At 37.3% G+C, this 15500-nt stretch overlaps 1 protein-coding gene across 11 annotated transcripts in view; it reads right to left on the bottom strand.

The window, feature by feature from the left end:
• The window catches only part of USP37 (ubiquitin specific peptidase 37), a 93168-nt gene that overhangs the window by 63883 nt on the left and 13785 nt on the right, over nucleotides 1-15500 (bottom strand). For all 11 annotated transcript variants that reach the window (XM_082396554.1, XM_082396562.1, XM_082396553.1 and 8 more), the window contains 4 exons: nucleotides 15141-15312; nucleotides 11102-11202; nucleotides 8477-8655; nucleotides 8056-8133 (listed from right to left, as the gene is read on the bottom strand). In XM_082396554.1, the coding sequence (XP_082252680.1) occupies nucleotides 8056-8133; nucleotides 8477-8655; nucleotides 11102-11202; nucleotides 15141-15312 (530 nt within the window). The remainder of the gene's footprint in view (nucleotides 1-8055; nucleotides 8134-8476; nucleotides 8656-11101; nucleotides 11203-15140; nucleotides 15313-15500) is intronic.

The following is a 15500-nucleotide window of genomic DNA, read 5'->3' as shown; positions in this document are numbered from 1 at the left end:
GCTTTTGTTGTGGTCACCCATGTACAATGCTTGGTGTCAGTCTATTTATCTCTTGTAAAAATAAAATACAGTGTGTGTGTGTGTGAAAAAAAAAAAAAAATTCTCCCCCCAGAAAGATTTTAAAATATATTTTACCAGCTCTTCTAGTTGTTCTCAAAAAAAAAAAAAAAAAAGCTTTCATTACCTAGTCAAAAGCCAATTTAATCCATAACCCTGGTAATTAGGCAAAAATGAAGGAGTATTGTCTTTATACAAAAGTCAAAGCAGAGACAGCAATATTATATAGGTTTTCTTAGCCAAAAGCAAGGCCAGATAAAATGATTCAGCTACTAAGACCAAAAGAATCAATTAAAAACTAGCTAAAAAAATTAAAATTAAAAAAAATTTTAAATAAATAAAATTTAAAAAAAAGTAAACTATTCAAGCTTGATACTGAATAGGTTTAAAAAGTAAAACAGGACTTCCCTGGTGGCACATTGGTTAGGAATCCGCCTGCCAACACAGGGGACAGGGGTTCAATCCCTGGTCCAGGAAGATCCCACATGCCACAGAGCAACTAAGCCCGTGTGCCACAACTACTGAAGCCCACATGCCTAGAGCCCATGCACCGCAAGAAAGAGTAGCCCCCGCTCAACGCAACTAGAGAAAGCCTGCGCGCAGCAACGAAGACCCAACGCAGCCAAAAATAAATAAATAAATAAATAAATAAATAAATAAATAAATAAATAAATATATATATTTTATATATATATATTTATATATATATATATTTTTATATATATATAAAAAAAGTAAAACAAAATCCAAAATGTTCTTATAGTTTATGTAATTTGAAATACTATTTACTAAATGTCAACCATCATGAATAAAGCCTGTAAGCAGACAATGTAGGCGCTCCACCCAGATTCCCTCTGGCCCCATTTTTGTGTCCTCTCATCCACACCAATTTAGGTATTTTTTGTTTGTTCTCAATTTTTTTTTATATTGGAGTATAGTTGATTAACAATGGTGCGTTACTTTCAGGTGTACTGCAAAGTGATTCAGTTATACATATACGCATATCTATTCTTTTTCAAGTTCTTCAATTTAGGTTTTTTTTTTTTAATTTGTTGATAGCCTGTACCTAGGGTTCTTCACAGGATTGCCCTCAAGCTACTAGAGAGACTTTGCCTGCACTCTCAGAGAGTTACAAGTAAGGTCAGGTGCTAAAGTATAGAAGCCCAGCTCCCTTGCCTTGGATTAGAACAGTTTTAAGGTGAAATTTATGTAACAGATTTTTCTCTCTGGGATTAGGATGAAGCCTAACCTCTGCATTTTCCTGCTCAGAGATCAGATTTCTGTCTGAGATCACACTCATTCTTTGTTTCTTGCACTTCAATATCTTACTTCCCCCACTCCCTTCCTGGGTATCCCCTGGGAATAATTCCTAAATAAATCACTTGCACACTACTCTCCATTTCAGGGTTTGTTTCTGGGGAACTTGATCTACAACCATTAGTGCTAGAAATGGGTCTAGGAAGCATACTCTCTAAGGACAGGATTCTGGAATTGGATTGATTGTTTGGCAATGGCAACAGAAATTCCATTCCTGGTGGTAAAATTTTTGGTATCCTATAGTGTTACACCACCAAGATTTTTCATATGTAGTGAACTCGACTTGGATAAAGTAGAAGAGAATATGGCTCATGCAATCTCTCCAGCATTTGAAAAATGTGGTAGAATGCACAATGGATCTTGTTAGGGTTATAGAAATGTTCTAAAACTGGATTATGCTGATAGTTGCACAACTCAATAAATTTACCAAAAATACAGAATTATACATTTAAGACAGGTGAATTTTATGGTGTGTAAACTGTACCTCAATAAAGCTGTTTAAAAAATGTCCCAAATTATTCCCTTCCTTGTACCCAAGTCCCCTATTAAGAAATGCAATCTATTTCCCCATCCCTTAATGAGGCTGGCCTTGTGATTTCCTTCTCCCAAAAGAATGTGACAGACATAACAGCACATAAGTCCTGATGCTAAGGCTAAAGGCACCCTACAAACTTCCACTCATTCTCTTGGAACCCTACCACTGCTTTGTGAATAATTCACCTGGTAACCTGCCAGGTGACAAAAGAAAACATGGCCAATCTCCCTCATCACCCCAACCACTAGACAGCCAATGGCCAGTCATACAAGTAATGCCACCTTGGACCAGCCAACCCCTAGCCAACCTACCAACTGACCATGGATGCATGAGAAAATGAGAGAATCCAGCCACAACTGGCCAAGCCAGACCCAGATAAACAGAACCACTCAAGTGACCACTGACCCATAAGCGATAATAGTTACTATTTTAAGTATATTGTTATACAACACTAGATAGCTGATACAGTGATATGGGGTAAATAATAATCATAAAGACTATGGGTCATCAAGGGACTATGCAACCAGAGCAAGCCATCATGAGCTGGGTGCTATCATACCCATGAAGCTGTAAGATCAGGAAGATACAGCAGTAATCCATCATAAAATGTGAGTGGTTTATCCAAGTAAATAGGAATAGATAATGAGAACAGACTTAGGAGCATTCCAGTGACCAGCTGGAAGAAGAGGGAAAAAACCTGTGCCTGGTTCATGGATGGATCATCTTGGTACATTGGTACAAGCTGAAAATGAACTGTTGCTGCACTGTAGCCCCACTAAGGGACTGCCCCGGAACACAGGAGTAAGACAAAATCCTACACTGTGCAGAGTTTGAGAAATGCACCTCTTTATCCACTTTGTGTGGAGAGAAAAGTGGGTCAGTGGACCCCTGGATGGTGGCAAATGGTTTGGATGGATGGTCAGGGGCCTGGAAGGAATAAGACTGGAAGATCAGGGAGAAATGATTTATGGAAGAGGTTTATGGATAGTCATATAGAAGTATGTACAAAGGGTGAAGATCTGTTTCACATGTTAATGCTCACCAGAGAACTCCACTGAAGAGACATTAAGTCTCTTAATGTCTCCACTTAAGAAACAATCACGCAGGGTAACTTGTCCAGTAGCTGCCATTCAATCTCTGTACTCAGCCATCCAAGTACTTCCACAAAAGGGCCCATGAATAACAGCCATGGTGGCAGAGATAAAAGCTCTGAATGCACCCTACAATAGGGGCTCCCCTTCAATAAGGCTGGTTTAGCTACTGATGCTGCTGAATGTCCAACTGGTCAGCAGCAGAGGCTGATCCCCAGCCCGTGATTGAGTACTATCATTTAAGGAAACTAACCAGTCATCTGGTGATAAGTTGATTACATTAGACACCTTCCATCCCAGAACGGGTAGCAATTAATTCTGGTTGGGATTGGCATATATTTTAGGTTTGCTTTTGCCTTTCCTGCCCACAGTGCCTTGGCTGCATTGCTCTCTGAGGGCTCATAAGAGTATATGATTTATTAACATGAAATCTCACATAACACCATCCTGGAACGAGAAACCCACTTTATACAAAAGAAAAGGAGGTACAATAAGGGCATATGACCAAAGGCTCCATTGGTCCTACCACACCATATTACCTCAAAGCTGATGGCCAATAGCCCTTAAAGGTGCTTAGAGATGATCTCATTAGGAACTGGGTGCCCTTCAAGACACAATATATAGCACAAACCAACAAGCCATTACATTTATAGAGAATACATGGGTCTGGAAGCAAGAAGCAGAAGTAGGAATGCCCCCACTAAGTATCACTCTTGATAACACTCTTGTGGTTCTTGTCCCCTCGATTTAGATTCTGTGGGTCCAGAGGTCCTGGTTTCCAGAGTGGGGACATTTTCACTGGGGGGACAGGAAGAGTCCCATTTAATCTAAAGCTATGGCTGCTACCTACTCATTTTGGGCTTCTCATGCTGGCAGATCAACAGGCAAAGAAAGGAGTTACCATACTGTAACTGACTTTGATTATTATAAGCGGGCAGGGTTGCTGCTATATAATGAGGGCAGGAAGAATATGTTTGGAATAAAGGAAATTGACCAGGGAATCCTTAGTGCTCTCATGCTCAGTTTTAACTCTGAATGGGCAATTACAGCAATCACAGCCTGAGAAGTACACAGTGACCAGGGGCTCAGATCCCTCAGAGAAGAAGATCTGTCATACCACCAGGCAAACCATTAAGACCAGAAGTGTTAGTGGAAAATGCAGTGAATCTAGAATGGATGGTAAAAGTAGATAATAATATCAGTTATAGCCTCAAGGCTATTTGTAGCAATAAGGACAAAAAGAACTGCAGCTCATCCCACTAACCCTCCTTTTTTTAATATTCTCACCCAGAAATTGAAAAGCATCAATGTGAAGAATCTATAATAAGATGGAATGAACTTAATAGTGATGCTCTATCAGAGCCCCCTCAGATCGCTGTTTATACTTCTCACACATCTAGACTATTATGTTTTCAACAGCCAGCACCTGCAGTTCTTCAGAAGACTGCCTTTGGGCTATTTCAAATATTTTACGCATCTAGGCAGAGCCAAAAGCCCCAAGGCAGCTGTTAACCAAAAACAGTGCAGTATGGAAATATGAAAGCCCATCTTCCTTACTTCTAGTTGAAAGAAGCCCAGACCTCCTGCTGGATCAAGATGAGGCCCACTCTCTGTGGGACTTTTATCTAAGGTGACATCCTTAGTTGGCTTCCTCCCCTTCCCAGTCCTGCTTTCCTTACTCTGTTACTGGTCTCGCCTATGAGTACTTCCTTAATAAGGCATTTGCAAAAGTATATTCATCTAGAGCCTGCTTCTAGGAAGTCCAAACTTTAAAAAATTTAATTGTGATGGTATAAAAAGTATTATTAGCCCAGAATAAGGATTAGAAATTTAGGGTTCATCAGACAACTCAAAGTGGAACAACTGAGACTTCCCCAAAGTGTGGTGAATATGGTGGACTGGCATGCAAAGTCCATTACTACCACCTTTCAGTGTACCTCCCTGTTCTACAGAAGCCAGAAAGCTAAAAAACTACATTTCCAAGTTAGTGTTCAAGATTTAAGGTAAATTACATATACTTGTGCAAGATATGGGAAATGGAAATAGGGAGAGGTCATGTGTTCTGCTACTTCTGGTGGTTAACATCAACGTGGGGGTATCTGGTTTTCCTGTAGAGGATTTCCGCATTTGGCAGTGGCAGCACAGTTTTACAGATAACAGCTTTCATGCCAGCTTCCAATTCAGCTGTTCACTTCATGATAGCCAGAAGCATCTTTGGTGACCTGATCTGGGGCATGGCTCTCAAAATCATTCCTGAAAGCGTAACCTAGAGTCTACATTTTCAGCTTTCCTAATGATTCTGTAAGCCATTTAATGCTCTCTGTATGGAAATACCTTTGTGCGTAAACTAGCTAGAGTGAATTTTGTTCCCTACAACTGGACTCCAAATACACAAATTTTGTTACTAGAAGTGGGATGCTACCATAACAAACCTATAATATGCAGAACTAGCTCAGTAGGAAGGTAGAGGGTAAGAACACAGATATTACAGACTGGAAAGCTGGTGACTATTGTTATATTTCAGCAAAATATTTACAGAACTGTTATCTGTAATGTCTTGGGAGGCAGACCTCAAAGGAAAAGGTTGAGACAATTAAGAACACTGGTCTGTGTTAGTGCTTCTTACTGCTTACAGTGAGGTTCTATTCAAGACAGATAAATCTGGGCAAGAACTAGCCAGCTTGCAATCAAGGATGAAAAGGAATACATTTCTCTGTGCCAATGGCCTAGAATTAAAATTGTGTGGTAACTTGAGACCATATGGGACTAAAAAAATCCAACTGCTTCTAATTCTCAAATTGAGGCAATGATAAGAGGTAACTGGAGAAGTAGTTTTGTGAAAAACTGATGTTAATATTAGGGAAAACTGCGTGAGGGGTATACAGGTACATTCTATACTATCTTCGCAACTTTCCTGTAAATCTAAAATTATTCCAAAATTTATTAAAAGAACCAAAATAACAACAAAAATATTGGCCCCAATTCTTTCTCAAGCCTATAAAAGCCTGCTTGTTCTACCTTTAAAGAAACTTCTAGACTTCTAAAGCTTCCAGACTTCTAACTTACAGAACTACACCAGCATGATGTAGGCTACAAAAGCTGAATGGCTCCAAAGAACATAGTCTTCAAAATCCCCTTCAGCTATGGCCTTGAAAGATAACAGACAAAGGAAATCAATCAAAGGGCAAAGCCAGGAGTCATATGGAGTACAATGAGCAAGGGTTTCTCCCAGGGGATAGGACAGAGACTGCTACATGGGCTAATGAAGAACTTATTCCACTGCTTTCACTGTCTTCACAATTTCTGCCTAACAAGATTTTATCTCTGCTATAGACCAATGACTCCTCAGTTTCCTATTCTTATCTTTTCTAAACGGTAACTTTTATTGTGGTTATCCTGTGCCTACTCCAGCAATGCATAATGAACGATATGTGTAGGGAGATGGGAGTGAGGAATGCAGATTAACCTGCCTCTTAGTTTTTAGGTGTCAGACCATGAGGTGCATGGTCCAAGGCACACCTGGACCTTATGCAGAGAACTGCACATAACCCAGAGATCCTGGACTCTGAGCTGGATACAATGACTAAATGAGACATGGAGGTTATCTCCAGCAGGGTGAAGGTAGGAGTACTCTATATACGGGAAGAATGATAAACAGAGGTTAAGTCTGTGGCTAGAAGAGTAAACTATGGCAGACTGTTAGTTGTCCCCAAATAACCACTGTACTCTTCTGCCATAATAGTAGAATTTGGGCTAGGCATTTCCCAGACCTTCTCATAACTTCATATAACCACATGACTAAGTTCCAGCCAATGTGATATGCACAAAAGTGGTGTGTACAATTTTCAGCCTACACGAGAGCAGTATGCCCTCCCTTTGCTCCTTTCCTCCTTCCCAATAGGAATACAGACATGAGAGTGGAGGCTGAAGCTATCCTGGTTCATAAAATGGAAGCTACTTATTAAGAATGGCAGATCAACAAGATAGAAGGAACTTGAGTCCATAGTCATTGTAGTTTAAGATACCACACCAGTCTTATCACCTACCTAGATTTTTGTATCTGTTACAGCAACAGAACCAAGAACCCAATTACTATATAAAGTTTCTTTAGCTTTCTCCCAACTCCTTTCTGGTGACCCTTTGACCTTGAACACCAGTTAACTGAATAGCAACTGATTTCTGTTAAGGTATTACCTGGCAACTGTGTAATAAGTTTTCTCTCCCAAAAGACAGACAGACAAACTAACAAACAAAACCCACAACCCATCCATTATGAGGAAGAGAACTGTGAGCTGGTGACTATCCTATTGCAGGTATGCCCTTTTGTTCAACACAAAAAATAGCTCCACAAGATTGACGCTCCTTGCCTAGAACCTATGCAGGGTTTTATTTTATTTTTTTATTGGAGTATAATTGCTTTACAATGTTGTGTTAGTTTCTGTTGTACAATGAAGTGAATCAGCTATATGTATACCTATATCCTCTCCCTCTTGGACTTCCCTCCCAGCTCCCCATCCCACCCATCTAGGTCATCACAGAGCATCGAGCTGAGCTCCCTGTGCTGTACAGCAGGTTCCCATCAGCTATCTATTTTACACACAGTAGTGTATTTATGTCAAACCTAACCTCCCAATTCGTCCCACCCTCCCCTTCCCCCACTGTGTCCACATGTCTACCTAAGTTAACTTTTCACATGAATAAGGTAAAAAAATTTTTTTACAGGTAAAGGGAAGAGGGAAGGAAGGGGGTCCATGCTAAAAGAGTAGCCAACAAGAAACACTTATTTAGAGTTCTTCAGCTCTATCCTTCTTCTAAGTGCTGCAAATAAAAAAAGCTAGGATGGGAGAAGTGCACGGGAATGACCAAAGCAATACTAATGGCCAAATCCTCTCCCTATTGAGCCCATAACCTACTGTCACCAAAATACTCTAAATCTTGTTCTTCTATCTTTGGGATTCCCATAAACTGAACACCATCCCAATCTTCTCTAGTGGTTGTAATTACCAATATAAGAAACACTGATCTAGTGCCATAAAAGTTCTTAAAGCAACTTACGACGATGAATCATTTTCTTTAGGGTAATCTTCATTCAGCTCTGAGCCAGATGATAGCATTCTTTTCCTCTTTTCAGTCCTATAAAAAACAGAGAAAAAAACGTTATTTTTAAAAAGTTGTAATTCATACTATTAAAAAGTATAAACCAACATACTCAAGAACAAGAACCGTGACTACTGCTATCTAATTCTCTACACCACATTTAAATTAATATACTGTGTATCTGCAAGCTCTATATGTGTCACTACCATAAATCACAAGACAAATACTAATTATCTCCAAAAAACACACTTCACACTTTCTTCTTCTAACTGGAAAAATCTCCTTCTTTTTCTCAAATTATCGGTTTTTCTAAAAGGCCTGAAAAACATTTATAAACAGGCAGAGCTAATGACTAAGAAAGAAAAAAAGTCTTTCATACCTATTTTCTAATAACCCTGATCTAAGAGGTGTGGATGTAGATGTCAAAGAGGGAACTGTCCGGGTAGCAGTTACTCCACTTCCTGCTGCGGCCTTAATCGATCCTCTACCTGGATTACCAAGAACTTTTCGAAATGGAATATCATCTTTAGTTTCCAAACTTCCTCTTTTTGAAGAGACCTATAAGAATAAAGTTTAACACAGCCAGTTCTTCAAATTAATTGGCATACTTTTAGACCAGTGATCCTCATATAGGGAACTTTTAAAAAATACCCACAACTGGAGACCCAACTCCAGAGATTCTAGCCTATTTGGTATGGGGGTGAGGTCCATTCATCAGCACTTTTTTTAAAGCACTCTAGGTGATTCTAATGTACGGTCAGTGTCAGAAATTAAGCTTGACGCATATTTTCCTATAGTATTCTTGTAAACTTACAAATTCCACAGCATTCCTGGAAGCAGAAAGGAATCTGCTTTGAATTACTGAATTAAAAAAAAGGACTCACATACACAAGACAAGGTTCTAGTGACCAGCATGAAACACATCTTTAGGGAAAAAAATCCAATTATGATAATTTAAAGTGACATAAATGTGAGAAAAAGGAGCAATAATGATATTTAGTTGCCACAATTTAAATGCCAAGTCATATGTACAGCATATGACTTTTGAGGGGGTTCTAGTTTGGAGAAATGAAACAAATATATATAACAATGGGGAGATTGAAAGTGAAATAGAGCCTACTGGCAGAAGATGAATCAAAGAATCTACCCCCAAAACACATTAAAAACATTCAAAGATAATGCACACTTTACACATATTAGTTGGAAAACAGTGTTTTTGACCAGCATTCTGCCAGATAAGTTTTATAACTCTACATTAAGAGCTATGTGATTATCTCTATGGAAAATATTTCCAATTACCTTCTACAGAATTACAATCTTAGAATAAGAAAGAAAAAATCTCTGAGGTCATCTGGATGAACGATTTAAAAGTTAAATTTATTTTCAAATGGGTAAATCATTCTCAAGATTCAAAAAAATCAAAATACTGTTATAAAAGCCATATACTGAAAAGTCTCATCACCCCAATGCCATTCACCCAGTTCTTCCACTTCCCATCCTCCTACACCTTATAAGTATTCTTCTATTGTTTTCTATGCAAATGAAAATCAATATTTTATTCTTGTTATACAAACAGTAGCATACTATATGCATACTGTTTTGCATATTTTTCAACCTTTTTTGACCATGACCCCATAGCGAGAAATATTTTACATCACAACATATTACACATACATATAAATAAAACCAGAAGTTTCAGAAACCAATACTTTTCCTTACTATGCATAATACCTTCTCTATTGTTTTCTCCTCTATTCCTTTTTTATTTAATGCTAGTCACAATCCACAAAATTGATTTTATAATCTCACTAATGGGAATCATTACTTGTGAAAGTATATTTGCTTCTGCTAGATATGTTAACACTTATAGTTTAAATATTCTAATACGTTAAATTTCTACCTATAAATGGATCAATCTCAAAGTAATTATAATGAGTGAAAAACCCAGACAAAAAAAATTATACACTGATCCCATTTATATAAAACTCTAGAAAATGCAAAGTAATCTAGAGTGACACAGAGCAATTCATTTGTGGCTTAGGGATAGGGGCCAGACAGGGAGCTGGAGAGAAGGATTACAAAGGGGGATAAAGAAGCTTTTAAGGATTATAGCTATGTTCACTAGGTTGATTATGGTGATGATTTTGCAGGTATGTACATAAGTCAAAAATGTATCAAATTGCACACTTTAAATATGTGCAATTTACTGCATATCAATCGTACGTCAATTAAAATGTAAAAAAAAAACAAAAAAAAACCCAACTTGTAAAAAGAAATTAACAAAACTGAAATCTTATTCATTGATTGCTTAGTCCAGTAAATGGTTTAAGTAATCAATCTATCTGCACAGCCAAACAGAATTCATCCTTTTACTTACAGGGGAGCTTCAAAGTTTCTTTTTACACCTGGTTTACCTTTGTAAGACAAATTAAAAGAGACACAGGACTGCTAAGTTGCAATAGCGCACAGTAAGTCTCATGGCTGGCTGAATATTTATGAAAGAAAAACTATTTAAAAAGCAAACAGAAGACCCAACAAAACAGTCTGGTATCATATAGTATAGAGGCAAAGTTCATAATGTAGAACAGACCCAAAAAGCATCAAAGAAATAATAGCAGCAAACATTTATGGGGTTGTTAGTATATGGTATCATGGGCTAAGCACTTTTACAACATGCATTATCTCATAACAACCCTTAAAATATTATTGCTGTCTTAATTTTACAGATGGGTACTAAGGCTCAGGATACTTAAGGAACTTCTCTCCAATGACCTACAGCTAGTAAGTGGCAGCACCAAGTCTCAAACCCACATCTAACTCCAAAGCTATGTTCTTAAAAACTACACTGTGGTAAATTTCAGATATGTGGAAAGTACCCTTGAGATAATGCAAGAATTACTAGACATTACAGTCTAAATTCTACTTCCTGCAACTACCTTATAGAATGTCTATCTAAGATTATCTTTTTTTTAAAAAAAAGCTAAAACGATTCAAATAAACATACCTGATTGTCTGAGTAAGAGAGCTGCCTGTTGGTTTCCTTCTGTGAGGTCCTGCTGCCCAGAATAGCTCCAAAACTACCAGAACCCTGAGAAGGTTTCATGGCTGGTGGAAAAAAAAAAAAAAAATCTCAAATCACTTACTTTAATAAAGAGATTTGTCATTATTATTATTTAATATTGAGGAAACAGAAACAGGAAAAATAAAACAAATCAAAGTGCTTATCTGACAGAAAGTAATTCTGATATATACAGTAAATAAAATTTAGAACTAGGATCAAGCAAAAAATTAAATAACTATGCAAAAATTTGGAAACATGTGTTGATAATAGAAGGGTAAATTTTTAAATGCAAAAAGAAAATGCTAGAAATTCTCCTATATAAATATTTGCTAATTAACACTATAGAAAAGTTAGTCACTGTGTATCTATGGCATGAACATGGACACTGGATGCTAAGGACATGTGTCAGAATCAGTGACTGATATACTTCCAGTAATGTATAAGCCAAAACATTCTCTGTAAGTTCAGCAAACAGACTAAATGGCTTCTATTCTAAAGAAATCAATGCTAGTTTAAAGAACATGCAAAGTAATGTATAAATATGAATTTTTATATATTTTAAAAAGTATTTTAAGGGAATTCCCTGGCAGTCCAGTGGTTAGGACTCTGTGCTTCCACTGCTGGGGGCTGGGGTTCAATCCCTGGTCGGGGAACTAAGATCCCACAAGCTGTGGTGTGGCCCCTACCCCCCCCCAAAAAAAAAGTATTTTACATTTTAATTTCATTAACTTCTCACTGATGATCATTTGGAATGTTTTAATTTAAAGACATTGCAAATAATGCCGAACATCCTTTTACATATCGTCTTGCACTAGTGGAACAACTTTCATAGGATAAAACTCTTTAGAAAAAGAATGTTGGTGTAAAGGATGTACAATTTTAAACTAAATTGATATTATCACTATTCCTCAAAAAAAAAAAATCTCTAAGCTCCTACCAAGTATATGAGAGTATCTTGCCTCCCCTCACACTACTGCCAATGTGATAGTAAGAATTTGTATTTGTTTAATTACTGGTGAAGTTGAGAATTTTTTCGTGTTTATGGGCCACCTGTTTTCCTTCCTGAATTTCGTATATGTCCATTTCTCTACTGAATTGTCTTTTTTCTTACTGATTTGGAAACTCAGTATTTATATATTAGCAATATTAACTCTGTCACTGTGGCTAAAGTTTTCTTCCTTTGTCTTTTCTTTTTTCCTTGTCAGAGATCACTTAAATTTTTTACACAGTCCAAGTTATTAATCTTTTCCTTTATTTATTTATTTTAAAAATTTATTTATTTTTATTTTTGGCTGCGTTGTGTCTTCGTTGCTGTGTGCGGGCTTCTCTCTAGTGGCGAGCGGGGGCTACTCTTGGTTGCGGTGCGCAGGCTTCTCATTGCAGTGGCTTCTCTTGTTGTGGAGCAAGGGCTCTAGGTGCGCGGGCTTCAGCAGCTGTGGCATGTGGGCTCTAGAGCGCAGGCTCAGTAGTTGTGGTGCACGGGCTTAGTTGCTCTGCGGCATGTGGGATCTTCCTGGACCAGGGCTCAAACCAGTGTCCCCTGCATTGGCAGGCGGATTCTCAACCACTGCGTCACCAGGGAAGCCCTCTTTTCCTTTATTGATTCTGGTTTTATGTCATACTCAGAAAGGTTTTTCCCATCCACATACTATGTTAAAATCCATTCTACCCTTCTAATAATACTTTTATCACCTTTTTTTTTACATTCAAATCTTTGATCAATGTAAAATCTATTTAGATGAAGGAGTAAGATAAGGATCCAGTTTTATTACCTTCTTAAATGGTTAGCTGGTTATCCTATTTATAGACAACAATGTTCATCTAATATTAGTCTTTTTCCCATTCATTTCAAACACCACATATTATACTTTAAATGTTTCACACTTTTCAAAGTATTTTTATATTCATTAGCTTACTCTAGTCTGCAAAGTACATATTATCACTTTTGGGCAGCTAAGGCAACTTAAACCCAACTTGCCTAAGAGTACAGAGTCCACAGCTAGCCACTCTAAAAGCAGTAATGACTTACTGAGTGTCTATCATGTGCCAGTCATGCTTTACATTAATGAGCTCTAATTTTTTATTAAGCACTGAAATTAAGGTGATAAAACATTCATTTTAGAGATGAGGAAACTGAAACTCAGTTATTAAGGGAGCTGCCCAAAACCACACAGGAAATAACAAGTAGAGCTAGGATTCAAACCCAAACCTGTTTAGGTCCAAAGCTCATGTTTTTCCATTATGTCACGTTGTTCAGACTCAAACTTGGGCCGCAGTCTACTGTGCTTTCCACTCTAATGTGTTTATTTATTTATTTATTTATTTATTTAATTTTTAAATTTTTGGCTGCATTGGGTCTTCGTTGCTGTGTGCGGGCTTCCTCTAGTTGTGGCGAGCAAGGACTACTCTTCACTGCGGTGCACGGGCTTCTCATCGCAGTGGCTTCTCTTGTTGTGGAGCATGGGCTCTAGGTGCGTGGGCTTCAGTAGTTGTGGCACGTGGGCTCCAGAGCTCAGGCTCAGTACTTGTGTCACACGGGCTTAGCTGCTCCGCGGCATGTGGGATCTTCCCGGACCAGGGATAGATCCTGTGTACCCTGCATTGGCAGGCGGATTCGTAACCACTGTGCCACCAGGGAAGTCCCCTCTAATGTATTTAGAGACATGCTTTTCTTACACACATCAATTCTTAAAACAGTGATTCAATTAATATGATGGAATAAAACAAATATAGAAATACAAACAGAATCCCTGATATATTCTAAACTTTCAAACGGTACTCAATTCCTTGATTCTAAAATTCAATATTTAGAAGACTGACATAGTTCAGATTTGGTAACATGAACACATAATGAATAGAAACCAAATGGCAAACAACCGTAAAAAAATTTTTTAAACAAGAAAATAGTGTATGAAATAGAGGTATTAATTAAATCCAAGCAAGGCAGCATTGCTACATCTTCATTTTTTAAATGTTTTTTTTTGTTGTTGTTGTTGTTGTTAAATGTTTTTAATGTGTTGTATTTAAGTTAAAAAACTCAAAAGTTTGTCAACTATAAAATATCAGTAATAACAAAGTACTGATGATGATAGAGCTGGAGACTAACAATAATAGTGGAAAACTCATTTTAAGCAACAGATTATTCCTAAAAAGATGCCTACAAATATATATTTTTAAAAAATCAAAACATTTTAAATGAAAGGGGTTGGAGGAGGTAGGGGAATCTTATCATACTGTGTGATTTTCTATAGTAGCTTCTGTTTTCATAGCAAGAGTAAAACCTCAGAATAAGTTTCATATAAAAAAGTAAGTATATAAGAATTATGTAACAAGGTAAGTTTTCCCAATTGTAATTTAAATCATACTCCTTTTCTAGACACACTCTTTCATGGAATCTTTAGGGTGTTCTACATATAAGATCATGTCATCTGAGAACAAAGATAAATTTACTTCTTCCTTTCCAATTTTATTTCTTTTTCTTGCCTAAGTGCTCTGGCTAGGACTTCCAGTACTATGTTGAATAGAATGGGTAAGAGAGGGCATCCTTTCCTGTTCCTGATCTCAGCAGAAAACCTTTCAGTTTTCCATCATTGAGCTATCGGCTGTTCATATAAGGCATTTATTATGCTGAGGTAAGGTAGTTTCCTTTAATTCCTACTTTGTTGAGTGTTTCTATCATGAAAGAATGTTAAATTTTATCAAACACTTTTTCTGCATCAAGATGATCATGTGGTTTTTGTCCTCCATTCTGCTAATTTGAATAATCACATTGATAGATTTTTTCATATCTTGAACTATTCTTGTATTCCAGAAATAAATCCCGCTTGGTCATGGTATACAATTCTTTTAACGTGCTGTTGAATTAGGTCTACTAGTATTGTGTTGAAAATTTTTGCATCAATATTCATGAGGGATACTGGTCTACTATCTAGTAATATTTTTATAACTGCTAATGTCAGACCCTGGGAGGATTAGTGCTCACCTGCATTAAGTCTGTTTTGATGAACTGCATCCAGAAACAACCTCATTTCCTCTGCATCCTTACTTGGTACTTTATCAATAGACAAGAAGCTGTTATCTTGTAGAGTTAACATTAGGCGGCTTTGTTTTGCTCCACTGGGTCGAAGCACCACATTTTTAATGTTATGAGTTAGCTGATCAACACAAAAGGAAAAGTATCATTAAAAATGAATTATAATGAAGCAGAAAAAGTTGTATAATGAATACTAAACTTTATACTTTCTAAGTTACACATTTCTTACTTTTTCCCATATTAATTTAGTTTTCTTTTTTTCCCCCCCAACCAAAAAGAGTTTCCATTTTTGACACATTTAAATCAAAG

Source organism: Balaenoptera borealis (genome assembly GCF_965194805.1).
Source record: "Balaenoptera borealis genome assembly, chromosome: 6".
NCBI lineage: Eukaryota > Metazoa > Chordata > Mammalia > Artiodactyla > Balaenopteridae > Balaenoptera > Balaenoptera borealis.
The sequence above is the reverse complement of the archived record's forward strand: the minus strand, read 5'-3'. Positions and strand labels throughout refer to the sequence as shown.